At 34.8% G+C, this 13,695-nt stretch overlaps 1 protein-coding gene across 1 annotated transcript; it reads left to right on the top strand.

The window, feature by feature from the left end:
* The first annotated feature begins 9,516 nt into the window (after positions 1 to 9,516).
* On the top strand, positions 9,517 to 12,410 carry LOC103326311 (basic helix-loop-helix (bHLH) DNA-binding superfamily protein). The gene is made up of 7 exons (XM_008228534.3): positions 9,517 to 10,036; positions 10,240 to 10,840; positions 11,025 to 11,132; positions 11,258 to 11,323; positions 11,529 to 11,594; positions 11,675 to 11,725; positions 11,825 to 12,410. Exons 1-7 carry the CDS (start codon positions 9,720 to 9,722, stop codon positions 11,975 to 11,977), a joined length of 1,362 nt encoding a protein of 453 aa, XP_008226756.2. The 5' UTR covers positions 9,517 to 9,719; the 3' UTR covers positions 11,978 to 12,410.
* The last annotated feature ends 1,285 nt before the right edge of the window (positions 12,411 to 13,695 follow it).

Genomic DNA, 13,695 nt, shown 5'->3' with positions numbered 1-13,695 from the left:
TTGGGTCTTGCGCTCATAATGATCCAGAAGATACAACTTTGTAGCCATAGCCATGGGTGTGAAGCTTCACCTAAACTCAATCTGGGAAGTGGGTATATTTTACAGCCCATGGCAAGCCCAAAGGAAGAGATGAGGGCGACGTTTAGACATTAAAGTGAAAAAGATAAAGAGAAAATAATGATGGTCATGTGATTTTGCTGGGAAAATGTAGACGACAACAAGTTGGAGTTTGAAAACTAGTTTGAACAGAAATCAAAGATAAGGCAGAAGGGAAGAGCGCCCCTTCATCAGTATCCATCATGACAGCTGAAGAAAGGTCCATATCTAAAGCCCTTCTCTTCGTATTTTCATCATGATGAGGCCTTTAAAATTATATCTGAAAGCTCGCATACAGTTTCCCTCATCGCTTTTGCAAGCCAAAAACATCTCCTAAAAATAAGGGCCAGCCCAAAAAATATCCTATAAATTTCAATGACGCCAATCTGAGGTCATGCTGTGTGCACCTGATTATCGGGTAATTAGGAGCTGAATGAGTCTATGATACAAATACTCTTATTAATATAATTGTTGGTTCTAACAATGTACTTTTGTGTTTAATTTTAACTTAAGCATATACAATTAGTGCTCGTTTGAGAGTGCATGTCTCAACAGTTAACACAAAACGAGAGTTTAGCTCGTTATAGGACTCGACCAAACATCTCACAACACGAGTTGACGACAATCATGCAACACCTGTATGAAAGTAATTTTGGAAAGACCAGAATCACTTATGGGGAGAAGCACCTCCCACTATTCACTTTAAAAAAAATAAATAAAAAAAATAAAAAATAAAGGTGTTCCTCCCAATCATTAATGTACATCACTAGACATATACTAACCCACTCAAGAGAGTTTAAGAACATTAAGTGAGTTCGTTTTTTCTGGGTGAAACTTGATTTCTTCCATATATATATATATATATAGCAATGCTTAGCTGGTAGATATATGACAAAACATGTGTTACAATATAAAAGTGGTATTATTGGAAAGTAGACTTGGATTTAATATTCCACAGAGCAGAGGAGAAACTAGACTCCTGATAACATAATTTGCAGAATTTTTCCTCTCTCTTTTTGAGTGAGATGCATGTCATCACTTCCTACTACTCACTTAAAGTTGTCAAGAATAAGAAATTTCCATAGAGCATCAACCACAACCAGAGGACAAGAGAGAAATAATAGAATGGTTGAAGTTTTTTTATATTGTTTTTGGAAAGAGAAGCATAAGAGGACAAGCTATAAATCAGCATTCCAACTTTCAACCCATGTCCTCAAATATTGTAGGATTATAAGAAGAAGGCTCGCAAATACAGACGGGGGACCAATAATGACCAAGGGAATGTTTCATCGAAGAGGGTCAAGATCCTTGTCAATCCCACCAGGTGGGGGAAGACTCGTTTTGGTGACAAAGCATCATCAGCCCACTAGTCAAATTATTAATTCATGATCATCAACCCATTGAACCAACAACAAACTCTTTTTCTTTCTTTCTTTCTTTCTGTTTCAAATGCCACTGAAATTTTCAAACCCCACAAAATTCAAAAACAAAGTCAATGAAAAGAGAGATGGTCGCATAAGGCGCACAAGTAAAAACCTACAAGACTAATGTGAAGGAGGAGAAGGCCCCTTGCTCTAGCATGGCTTACCTACAATTACCAACCCAAAAAAAATAATATAGAGAGTTTAGGCAAGGTTGGTGAGGATGACAAGAACTTAGACAAGTTTAAAAAGAGGGGATATTTTCACATTTGCTAAATATCACACGTTTAAAACTTAATCAAACTACTAATGATCATTATGACAATGCACTTAATTTATATTATTTTCCACTAAGGCATTTTTGTATCTTACTTGAATAAGAAAGTATGGCCTAGGCGGGTCTACGGCTGCCTTGAATTCTTTTTCAGTTTTTATATGTATAAATATCTGTTATATTTATACATATCCATAAAACTTTGTCCTTTGGAGAGCCAACTTTTAGAAAGTTGGCAAACAGTCTTTCGGCTAGTATTATACAAATTGTACAGTCTAGATGAACAAAGTGGAATTCTTAGTTGGTCTCTTTAGGGAAGATTATGTGTGATGGGTGGGTCGTCATGGTGGCTTAGTAAGCGGAAAATAGAATATGAAAATGGATAACATATGTGTTTTTATTCTGCTCGAGATTGAAGGATGTTGATGAGGTTTTCACCCCAAAATCAATTGGTTATGAGAAGAGTAGTCCGACTCTTTATACGTCTTTGCAAGGTTTTCTAACTTTATAATATGAGACATTTTACCTTCACATTCTTAGAGTCTTGGTTCCTTTTACCGTTATTAAGAAGTAACCAACATTTTTTTGGGTTAAAAAGAAACAACATATACTGACGTAGTTCAAGAAGAGTTACAATCTTTAAAGGGAACATTGATCCTAAATGAAGTTAGGGGAATCCTCAAATCATAACACATCAGTCTTGAGAGACAATCCATATCTGGCTAGGGTATGGCCACTCCACAATGAATATAGGAGGAGGAGGAGCCATTTCCGTTGACATTATTTAAAATATCTCTGACATATCCTCAATGATAAAGAAAAAGACGGATATGGCATCATTGAGGCATCTTTGCCCGCCGTCGTGGCTAGTTGGCTATGATCCACCAGAAGGAGATGAGAGAAAGGGAAATGGAAAGATTTTATAAAATTAATTTTTGTTCTTTTATAGCTTTTTAATAAAGATGAATAGTGTAATTAAAAATTTACAAAAAATTTGAAGCATGACTGAGTTCGGATTCAAATAGAATCATCTTACAAATTTCATCTCCTTATTAACTCCATTTTTATATTAGTGCATAAGTGTTCACATGTAGAGAACTAGTTTGAAGTTTTTAGCTAGGTAAAAAGAAAATATATACAGTCCTTTTTTAGGGATTCCACAAATAATTTTATTTGAGAGACACTCTTTAGGGTCTCCTACAAATTTTTTTCAACAATCTAAACCATTTATTTTTTTTAAGTCTACGTTCATATATCATCCTTGCAAAAACTTAGACAAATCAGAAACTATTTTGACATCTAATTGTGCCATACAAAATCAATGAACACGGTGCTTCAAGAAAGTACTAAAATTTCAATAATTCAATTGAGTGGTCAAATGATATCGGATTCAAGTGATTTTTTTTTTTTATAGAGATGATCTTTTATTTTTTTACAAGTTGTAGAGATGATCTTTGAATAAATGTCTACAAAATAGATGATTTGGATTAATGAAATACAATGCAGAGTGAGCCATACAAGGATGTCCCTCAAATAAGTTTATTTGAGAAATTCCTCAATATATGTACATACATATATAAAACCACAGAAAGTATAATATGAATAGGGTTATCTTTTCTAACATGCAAATCAGTTAAATCAAAAGTCAAAACCCATTCATCTGAACCATCCAAATTGCTCCTGATCCTGAAAGTTTGTCCACCCCCTTAGTCAACCTCCAAAATCATGCCCGTTGACTTGTGAAATGGTTAAATAACATATTGACTTGTGACTTAGCAAAACGCATGGCCCCATTGGATCGATGATCACTACTAGAATACATCACATCAAAAAACTGAAGTTGCATTAACATTTAGCTAGCTGATTAATTAGTGAATTAAGCTAAGCTCCAATCAGTTAATCTAGTTTGGAATAAAAAGAAGACTAATTATAAGTTTGGTGAATGTCTTCCACAAACTAGACCTACCCATTGAGAATGGAGGGCGTGTACGCGGTGCGTGCATCACTCTATTAACTTGTGTGGTTGACCTAAAAAAAAATATATAAAATATTAGTACAAAAGTATGAAAGATGAGAAAATTAGTCAGATTAAAGCAGCTTTGGATTGACAAAAATTAATGGACCTAAAATAAAGTTACAAAGGTGAGGCAGCATAGTTTAAATTTGCGCAAAGTTTTCTTGTATTTGCATGCTGCTCAATGCTCAATGCTCAATGCTCAATGCTCATGTCATGTGCTTTGTATTTGCTGTCTCCGTCAATCAAATGTGACCCGAAACCAAAAGACCCCACAAACATGGTCAGCTCATCATCCTACTACTTCAACTTCACGGTCTCTCTCTCTCTCTCTCTCTCTCTCTCTCTCTCTCTCATACGAAGGATGTCACTACTTTGTGTCTCAATCCCCTGAGTAAGCATCTTTCAATTTGTCAGCTTGCACACCTCAAGCTTACTGCGATATGACATCATTTTCTTTTATTTTCACATTGGACAACCAATGAGCTCCTCCGAACATGAAATTGCACTACCTGTATCTAATACAAATTTCTAATTGGCGAAAAAAAATTATGTTGGCATGTTTACTAACTTGAAATTGGAGTAAGTATGAATTAGAATGATTGTTGAAGACTCCTAATTACCAGGAATCACAATACCACTACCCTTTTACTATGGAGTCTCACTCATAATCAGGATTGTGATTGCGAATTTTATGCGGGTCTCACTCTTGTTTTTTTATTCTCAAAGTGTTAGTAAACACTGGAATGACCTTGAATAGAAGTGTCTCCCATTTTCTGTTAGTAAACATGTCATTAGTTCCTTACCTTGATCTTCCTTCTTATTATCGAACATGTGTCAAATTGTGATATGTTAATAAGAACGAATGGTTTCTTTCCAAACAAGGAGACAATTATGTTCCTATAAGAAATAAAATTGTCCTAGCTACTTCTTAAACTCTAATGAGAGGAGAGGAGGAGTTCTTTCACTTGTTGTCTCCAAATCGCATATGTGACTTTCAAATCGGTTCTACTGAAGTAAAGGTTAATATCAAATGACGATTATTTGTAATTATCATGCTTTAAAGTGAAGGAAGTTTTGCAATTATAATGACCATATGATCTGAAGACAATTTCTTAGAGAAAGTCTTGAGTTAGACAAAAATTATTGTTTAAAGAAAAGTTTCTCCAAAAATCAATTGAAATCTTCATACTAAAATTTTACAAAAACAAGAGCATAGGATTTGGTAACAAAATATTCCTTCAAAGACAAGGAGGGAGTCACGCATATTTACATTCAAAAACCTGTGAATAATTACTCAACGAATAGATGAGGAGTTGACAAGAGTTGGTTTGTTTTTGTATAATTACTTGGAACTCTTTGAGTTTTGCTTGTGAACCTTGTTTGATGTAAAAAGTTATTTAAACTTCTGTTGGTTAATTGTACTTTGATTCATTAAATTCAGTTTTTTATTTTTATTTAAAAGACCTTGTGGATTCTAAGCGACGTGGGAATACAATGTCTTTGAATTAGATATTGTACTCTCGTGTGTCTTAAGGTACATGATGCTATTATTAACCTAATTTTGGAGCGTGACAAAAAAAGTTAATGGGAGATAGTGCGTCACTATTCCATTTGTTCATATCACGTGCTGTCAAAATTAGTAATTAAAATTTAGGTAATAGTGTAAAAAACAAAGAATAATATTTAGTGCCTCTAGTATTATTGTTTAAACTCTGGAATACATAATTGCTTTAATGAGATCTCAATCTCATGATTGATTAATTTGTTATCTGATGCATTTTTCATTATACATACATTGTAGCCTAAAAACCCTCGCATTAAGTAGACATATTCATTATCATCGCGAATACTTTTGGTATGTCTCTTTTTAAAGATTCAAGCATTCAAACCCAAACTCGAATTTTCGTGGAGTTGCATGGATCGCAAAGTGATCACACCAGAGTTTTTGTTTTTTTTGTTTTTTTTGTTTTTTTTGTTTTTTGGTGATAGATATCTCATCACCTACAAATTTGAACATAATTTTACTGGAGTAGTTAGCGTATTTAAGTAGAAAGCTACTTTAGAAAACATGAGAGAGAGAGAGAGAGAGAGAGAGAGAGAGAGAGAGACTTTTGTCAGTCAGCACAGCAATGAACATTAGGGGCTCGTGTTGAGCACGAAATTGACAAATGTGTAATGGAAGAAATTCACAAAGGGTTGACTACAATGTGAAAACACATTAAATATTAATTGATCAATTAGGAAAAGTCGTGAATAATCTATTGAAATTTGACTAAGTTAAAAGTAAGAGTCCAAAAGGTTATTCATCCTTCTCCTTTTATACTTCTTTAAATGATTGATAGCATAAATTTGAACGTCTAAATGCCGCATTGGGGACTTTCTAACGAGAATTAGGTCGAGAGGAGGAGAGGGATATTTTGGAGATTATGATAGAATACTTTTTAGTCCCACTTGGATGAATTATGTAAATTCTCCGTTTTAGTAATCGCGCTTACAAAATTAAGAATTTCTAAAGAACGGTCATGTGTGATTGATTAACTGAAGCTCATCAATTAAACTGTAAATATGACCAAAACTTTCACAAATTTGGTCTTCACAAGCCCCCTCATTGGTTAAACGTATGATTTCATCATGTCCCGTTTGTTAACCCTAAAACCATGATACCACTTCCATTTCAAGAGAGCAAGTGGTGTAAGTCCTTCTATATTTATTCTCTGCGTACAGTCGGGGCCATTCCAAAACCACTGAAATTGCACCACTTGTTTGATCACCATGTTGATATGTACAGTTTAATTTTGTCTCTCTCACACACAAACACACAGAGACAAAAAAACAAAAAAACAAAATGAGGAGTGAGTTTAATGTGATGATTAAGATTAGGGGGGATATTTTTTTGGTGATGAAGACGAGATGGATGGAGATGGTGGGTGCATATTATGTGTCATGTGTGTGTTTGGGTAGGCCAAATGATTAGGATGGGAGAAGAATATACAATCCGGTCATTTTCAGGGCTCTGACTCTTAGGGTGGCTGGAATTTTGAAAAAGTGGGTCCCATGTGTCTTCGCACGCTTGCACGCCTTCTGGGCCCCACTCGTTGACTCTGGTTTCCGAAAGTCATAATAATATTAAAAATCTAATCTAATCCCCACCCCCTGCCGCCTCTTCATCCCCGCGGCCCGCCTTTCTTGTTAGTCAAAATGTAACATGTTTTCATCATATGTGCATTACACGTCAATTTTAGAAATAATTATCTAATTTACTACCTTTTTTCTTTAACTTTTATATATAGAGAAATCTAATTCACTAACTTGGAAAATAGAATTATAATATGTGAATAAATTAAATACTACTACCAGTAATTACAAAGTAAATTGATAGTTTATTACCAATATTGGAAGATTTGTGAGGTTTTAATCTTTCTCTTCACCATTGGCGAACAAAGCAAATCGATTTAATTTTGTTTAATTAAAAAATTAAAAATATTTTAATGAAGACTTAATTAATATATTGGATTATTAGTATGTAATTATGTACATAATTAATTTCACTAGCACTCTCAATATTAGACTTCCTCCCAAATTACAATAATTAATCAATAATTTTTAAATTTCAATTTCGAAAAAATAAATTTCACAAAATATGAATGTTTGAATTCTATATAATTATTAAATTAAATCCCAACAAAAAAGGAAGGAAAAAAAAAACAATGATGGTTAAAAGCAGTTTCTCGGGCACCTGAGGTCGTAGGTTTGAATTCCCTGACTCCCAATATCGCTTGATATTATGAAGAAAACTATATATATACCACCACATGTACTGCACAAGTTGTATTTAGTTAAAATATTATATTTTTTAAATGTAAAATTCATAATTAAATTTCCCAAAAATTGACATTATGAAGAAAAAAACATATTGAGCGTAGAAATTTAACTACACAAATCAATTTCCAAATTTCATTGGCCAAGATTTATATGGAAGTCAACTTGCATGATCTTACGCTTGACTATAGTTAAAATAATAAACTTAAAACACACGCAAACATTCTATTCCAGTTCCAACGGAAGTCATAAAATAATGGTAAATAATTCCACAAAAGTAATTCCCTGAGAAGAAATGGAATTCGTCATATTAAATGAGTCAGTTTTCCACAAAATAACTTACTTAATTAGCAGTCACTAGCTAAACCGTGGACTTCTCAAGCCATAATCTTCAGCTGATGCGACAGTTTGACCCCCTACTGCTAACAAATTTGGTTGCCAATCCTTCGTCAGTAGAAAATACAAAATTAAGTACAAAGTCAGACGTGTTTTTTGGGTTGAATTGAAAATTCCTTTTTTATAAAACAAATACCACCTTTGCTCATATCCTCCGGGAGGCGAATTCTGTGGCGGACTCTGGCAGCTATTGGTCACCTCACACCTTCACGACACATATGAATGGATCTGGATCATCTCCCTCCGGCTGCTTCTAGAGCAGTTTTTTGGGACTACTTGTTTGTGAGTTGCCCTCAGCGATTTTGCTTTGTGAACTCTTTATTTCCTTATCAAAAAATGGGGTCACTCTCGCTCCTCTTCTTTTTCTCTCTGTGATTAGGACTTATTTGATAATGTTTACATTTTTCTATTTCTAGTTAAAAACGAGAAAGACGTGAGGAAGATAAGCGGAAAAATATGGACAACACAAAACTAAAAAGTAAGAAGAAAAGAAAAGGTATCTTGTAATTCTCCTACCATTTGTGTAAAAAAAAAGTTATTATTATTCTTGATTATTGGGTTTTAGTTCTCACTATTCTTCCTTCTTCTCTTTAATTAAAATGGGGAACAAAGGTATAATCAAACGGGCCCGAAGTAAATTGAAGCAAAGCCTTACTTTTTGTTTACATAGTTTAAAGAGGTGACTAGGATGATTGTAGGTTAAAAGTGGTATGGATCCGTCCAAACCCAGAAGGCCTTTCTTTTTTTCAGCAAAAGCATGCACTCTCTAGGTGAAGCTTTATAGCTCAGAAGGGTTTTGCTTAAATAATTATGGACCATCAAATCCTAGAAGGCTGGAATGGAACTATTTGCTCATTAGCCAATGGTGCATCAGGACGAGGTGGTCGATCAATATGTAGTACCTATGAATGTACGGGCTAGTACATAAGAAAAAAGCTTCATTTTTTTTTATATGATTGATATGTGGGTAAAAATCATTACCCACCACCATTAATTCTAACTTAATACGGTACATATATGTAGTGGTACTTCGGTTTGTGCTACTATACTGATGCTGATACCTCTTTTTGTGGTGCCACTATTGTGGATAACAAGGCCTTGCGAGAACAATTCATGCTTCTTTATTTATAGTACAGATCAATATGAAGTGATATTGAGGGAGAAATGGATTCGAACACAAGATTTCAGTTGCATGCAAGAGTAATCGCTCTTAATCATTTGTGCTATAAATTCCTTCTTACGATACTGTTTTGTTGCACACTATATCTCGTAATTATCATTGGAGGTAATAACAATAATAATTTCGTTGGATATATGAAAACATTTTAGTACAAAAAGGAAAAAAAATTGAAATACATAAAGCAATAAAAGACAAAAGAAAATAATGAAAAAGAAATTGAAATTGATATTGTCCTTTCATTTGTCTAATCACCCCTGAAATGTCAACCACATTCCGGTTACTTCTTTCATTCCTTCACCCAAACGGTTGAACTTCACCTAATATAAATATATATAAATACTGAGATGCAGCGAGCCGCTTTTCACCATCATTTTATGAGACCACAGCAGCACAGCTTTGTAGATTCCACAAAGAGCGGTAGAGTCCAAGAGGTTGAAGACAACGAGCCCAAAAGAACAGTCTAGCAGTCTACCAACTGTTTAATTAATTTGGTTTTCTGCACCAAGCTTAAGAGCCATGGCAGATGAATTTCAGACCACTGGGAACTGGTGGGATTCATCAGCAAGAACCCGGTTCGAGACCGGGACATCACCGCCAGCTTCAACCCTCAATAGCTTGGGAAGCTTTGGATGGCAACCAGATATGGTTGACCTCAAGGCAAGGTCTTCTATGGATTCCGGGTCTGTTTCGGGTACTTCTTCAATGGTCTTCCACAGTGTTCACAAGCTGGAAGAAGGCCCTGACTCAGCCACGGGAAGCGGCGGAGACCCCAGCTTGCATATGATGGGTTTAGGGCTTTCCTCCCAGGCGACAGATTGGAACCATGCCTTATTGTAAGTCCAAGATTATTTCTATTTTATTTTTTCGGATATGAACAATTATATATATATACAACTTGATCATGGTCATGAATATATAAAAGTTAAAACCCTATAAGGGAATTAATCCTTCACTTTTAAAAAAAATTATAAATCTTTCTATATATGTTTTCATGGAATTTAAATGTGAAATTGTATGATTTGATGTGTATAAACAGTCGTGGGGAGAAGGCGGAGACCAGTTTCCGTTCAATACTACAAGAAAACATGAATTCTAACACGAACTTTCATCAAGAAAATGACCAACAACTCCAATGGAGGGACAAGTTGTTTGCTGGTGGTTGTGGAGACTCTTCTAACAACGAGTTTAAGCAAATGAACCGTGGTTTCTCTTTAGATCAAACGCAGTTTAGTCCTCAGTACAGCTCCGGCGACAGCACGGTGACGTGCCAAGGCTTGCCCTCTAGCTTTCAGATGGATTCAGGAGCAGCTTTGTATGGAAGCCCCTCAACCATATTGCAAGGACTATTGGGGCCTCATCATGATAATCAGCAACCTAACTCAGCCCCTATGAATTTTCCTTATCAAGCAAATTATGGGGTTAACTCTAGTGATCAGCTATTGCCTTCTTGGTCTAAAGTGCCTCAATTTCTAAGAACATCACCTCCCAAACAACCTCCTCAGAGCCATTTACAATTTTCTAATAATGCTACCTTTTGGAATGCACCTCATGAGGCCGCCATGAAAGATGTCCGCCCGAGCTTTTTCCCATCGTTGCAGCAGCAGTTTCCCACGGCACGATTCGAAGAAAAACCCAAGGTAATTATATTGTTAGAGAAAACCACTGGATCCTTAAAGTTTAAGCTGTTAAGGAATGAGCCAACATTGTATATCGTAGCTTACAATTCTAGGATTACCGAGTTTCTTCTTCATGATCATGATTAGGGTTTTGATTACCACGATTGAAGTTTATTTAACAATATCTAAATATTGGGTTGAACAGAATATATCTGAAGTTCAGGAATCGGGTGCAGTGGGGAAGAAAAGTGGGAGTGAAACAGCATCCAAAAGGCCTCGGAATGAAACCTCATCACCCTTGCCAGCTTTTAAGGTACAATAAGACCAATAAGCCTTTCTCTTTCCATTTATTTATTTTTGGTGACAAGAGAATGAGTTGTGTTTTAAGCTTTTTCTTTTATCATAGACATAGATGAGAACTTGTAGCTTTGGTTGTAGGTGAGGAAAGAGAAGATGGGGGACAGAATCACTGCCCTCCAACAATTGGTTTCACCTTTCGGAAAGGTAAATTTAGCTCCTAAACGCTATCTATCTCCTTTACTTTCACAAAGAGCTAGCTATACGTATAGCTAGTAGAGTGAGATACCATTCTCTTTCTCAATTCAAAAAGAGCACTTTCCTCTTTCTTTCATTTTTTTCCTTTTTTTTTGAAAGGAAACAAAATTGCCTGTGCTATATGATGATTTTAAATCATGTTTTGTTGTGTCAGACTGATACAGCCTCAGTGCTCTCTGAAGCCATTGAATATATCAAGTTTCTCCACGAACAAGTTAATGTAAGTGCCATAAACAATGCAAGCCATTTCCTATGGCACAAACAAATATATGCTAATTTATGTCTTCCTTATAATATCAGGTTTTAAGCACCCCATACATGAAAAGTGGAGCTGCCATACAACACCAGCAGGTGTGTAACATATTCTCCTTCCTCTGGAATTCAAAACAATAATACCCGTACGCTGATTCCAATGCCTGCATTTGCTGATTTTTTATTTTGTTTATGCAGAATTCTGATAAATCCAAGGACCCAGATCAAGGTCCGAAGCAAGATCTTAGAAGCCGAGGACTGTGTTTGGTACCGGTTTCGAGCACATTCCCGGTCACACATGGGACAACAGTTGATTTTTGGACGCCTACATTTGGAGGAACTTTCAGATAGAGCAAAGTGGAAGTGGTGGAAATATATGTGTATGTGTCTTGTCAAAACCCTAGCCAAGTTGGGAACGATAAGATGAATGAAAAAAAAAGCAGAGAGGAAACAGAGATATGCCCACATATGTGATCTGGTCCGGGATGGAAAAGAAGTAATAAAACTGGTGAGGGGGCATAGAAAAGGCAGTGAGGACCCTCTAAAGAACATGACATTGTTGGGTCAGCTACAGGCAAAATGATGCAGATTTGGCCGTATTGGGACCAATTGGGAGCATATTAATTGTTGTAATAATTGAAGAATTATATGATTAGAGGTGGATTAAGAATAAGAACAGATGCTGATTAGAGCTGATTAGTTTTAGAGGAAAATTAATTTCTTGTTAATTATAACAGCTGATTTTAATAGAAAGATAAAGGGCTTTTATTCCTTGTTGCTGGCACTATCTTTATTAGTTTAACACAAAAAGAAAGATGGAGAAAATTTGGAAGGAATAATTGGATTTTAGAATAGGAGTGAGTGAGTGAGTTTGTGTGGGGATGGCATTTGATTGGAGATCTCACTTTTGGATTTGTTTATGTGCTGGGAATATGTTAGTGGAAGTCAGAAGATGGCCCACACCTCCTCCTCCTTTTTCAAGTTTATTTCAATTTTTTTTTTATTGGATTTCTTTTTGTTTTTTAAATTAGGAAATTGAAATATATTTTTATTTATTTTAATTTTAAAGATGCTATGGGTCATGATCTGTGCTTTTCGAATGGTCACATTGAGGGGCTTCCATTGGAAGGTAAAGAGAGGCCAAAGCTTTCTTCTTTCTCCATCTATAGACATATTTTCTATACTGGCTATGGTCTTCTGGAAATTATGAATGGTCCCCTCCTTCTCCTTGCATCTTATGTAGTGGGCTTTAAAATTATTATTATTATTCCTTTTTTTTGAGATTGTCATCGGCTTATATGTATCATGATGTTTTATATGTATATATTTCTAAATGGAATAAATAAACACATTAAGACGTAAAGCAACATAATAATAATCTTTTAATTAAGATTATGCTTCTTGTTCTTGATCGTCACGTTTGAGTTGTGTATTGACTATTCTAATTATCCATCGTACTACACATTTAATCATATTTGTTCAATACAATATCTTTTCCAATGAAAAGAAAAACTTGTAAGTGCATATTTCTACTACATTAACTCGTTGTAGAGTTTTAATCATTGTCTTCTCCTCATTTGAATGAAGTGAGCAATGTTAGGTTTACTACATGACACAAATCCAAAAATGAGACAATCTTCTAGCATGAGTAATTAACTAATCTCGTGTTAACATCGAACACGAGTAACTTGCTTCTGACACAAAAAACCTATTTAAACGATATATGAAGTAAATATCATTTTAATTTTAATTTTTTAAAATTTCCTGGCTTTGATATTTATGATTATATAGTTATAGAATTAGAGGTTTTTCCTCTTAGTTTTGCTACCATTTGGATATGGTAAACTGTTATTGTTCTTGTTTTAAGTGCGTAACACGACAGTAATGATTGGACTAACTAGGCATAATTGATTGATTTTTTTTTTTTTTTGGGGTAAAAACTAGCCATGATTCAATATCCTTTTTTCTTCTTTTTTTTTTTAGGAAAAAAAAATAGAAATAAGGTTGAGGATAAATAGTCATCAAACTTTGGTAAGAAACCAGTTATTATTATAATTTTCTTTGTAAGA

This window comes from Prunus mume, linkage group LG3, assembly GCF_029339155.1.
Source record: "Prunus mume cultivar Tortuosa linkage group LG3, ASM2933915v1, whole genome shotgun sequence".
Classification (NCBI taxonomy): Eukaryota; Viridiplantae; Streptophyta; class Magnoliopsida; order Rosales; family Rosaceae; genus Prunus; species Prunus mume.
This window is presented reverse-complemented; position numbering and strand designations above follow the sequence as displayed.

Excerpts from the sequence above, each read along its gene's own strand:
- LOC103326311 (XM_008228534.3), top strand. The coding sequence starts at position 9,720 with ATGGCAGATGAATTTCAGACCACTGGGAACTGGTGGGATTCATCAGCA. Across the intron at positions 10,037-10,239 it reads GATTGGAACCATGCCTTATT|TCGTGGGGAGAAGGCGGAGA; the intron begins GTAAGTCCAAGA and ends GTGTATAAACAG. Across the intron at positions 11,726-11,824 it reads CTGCCATACAACACCAGCAG|AATTCTGATAAATCCAAGGA; the intron begins GTGTGTAACATA and ends TTGTTTATGCAG.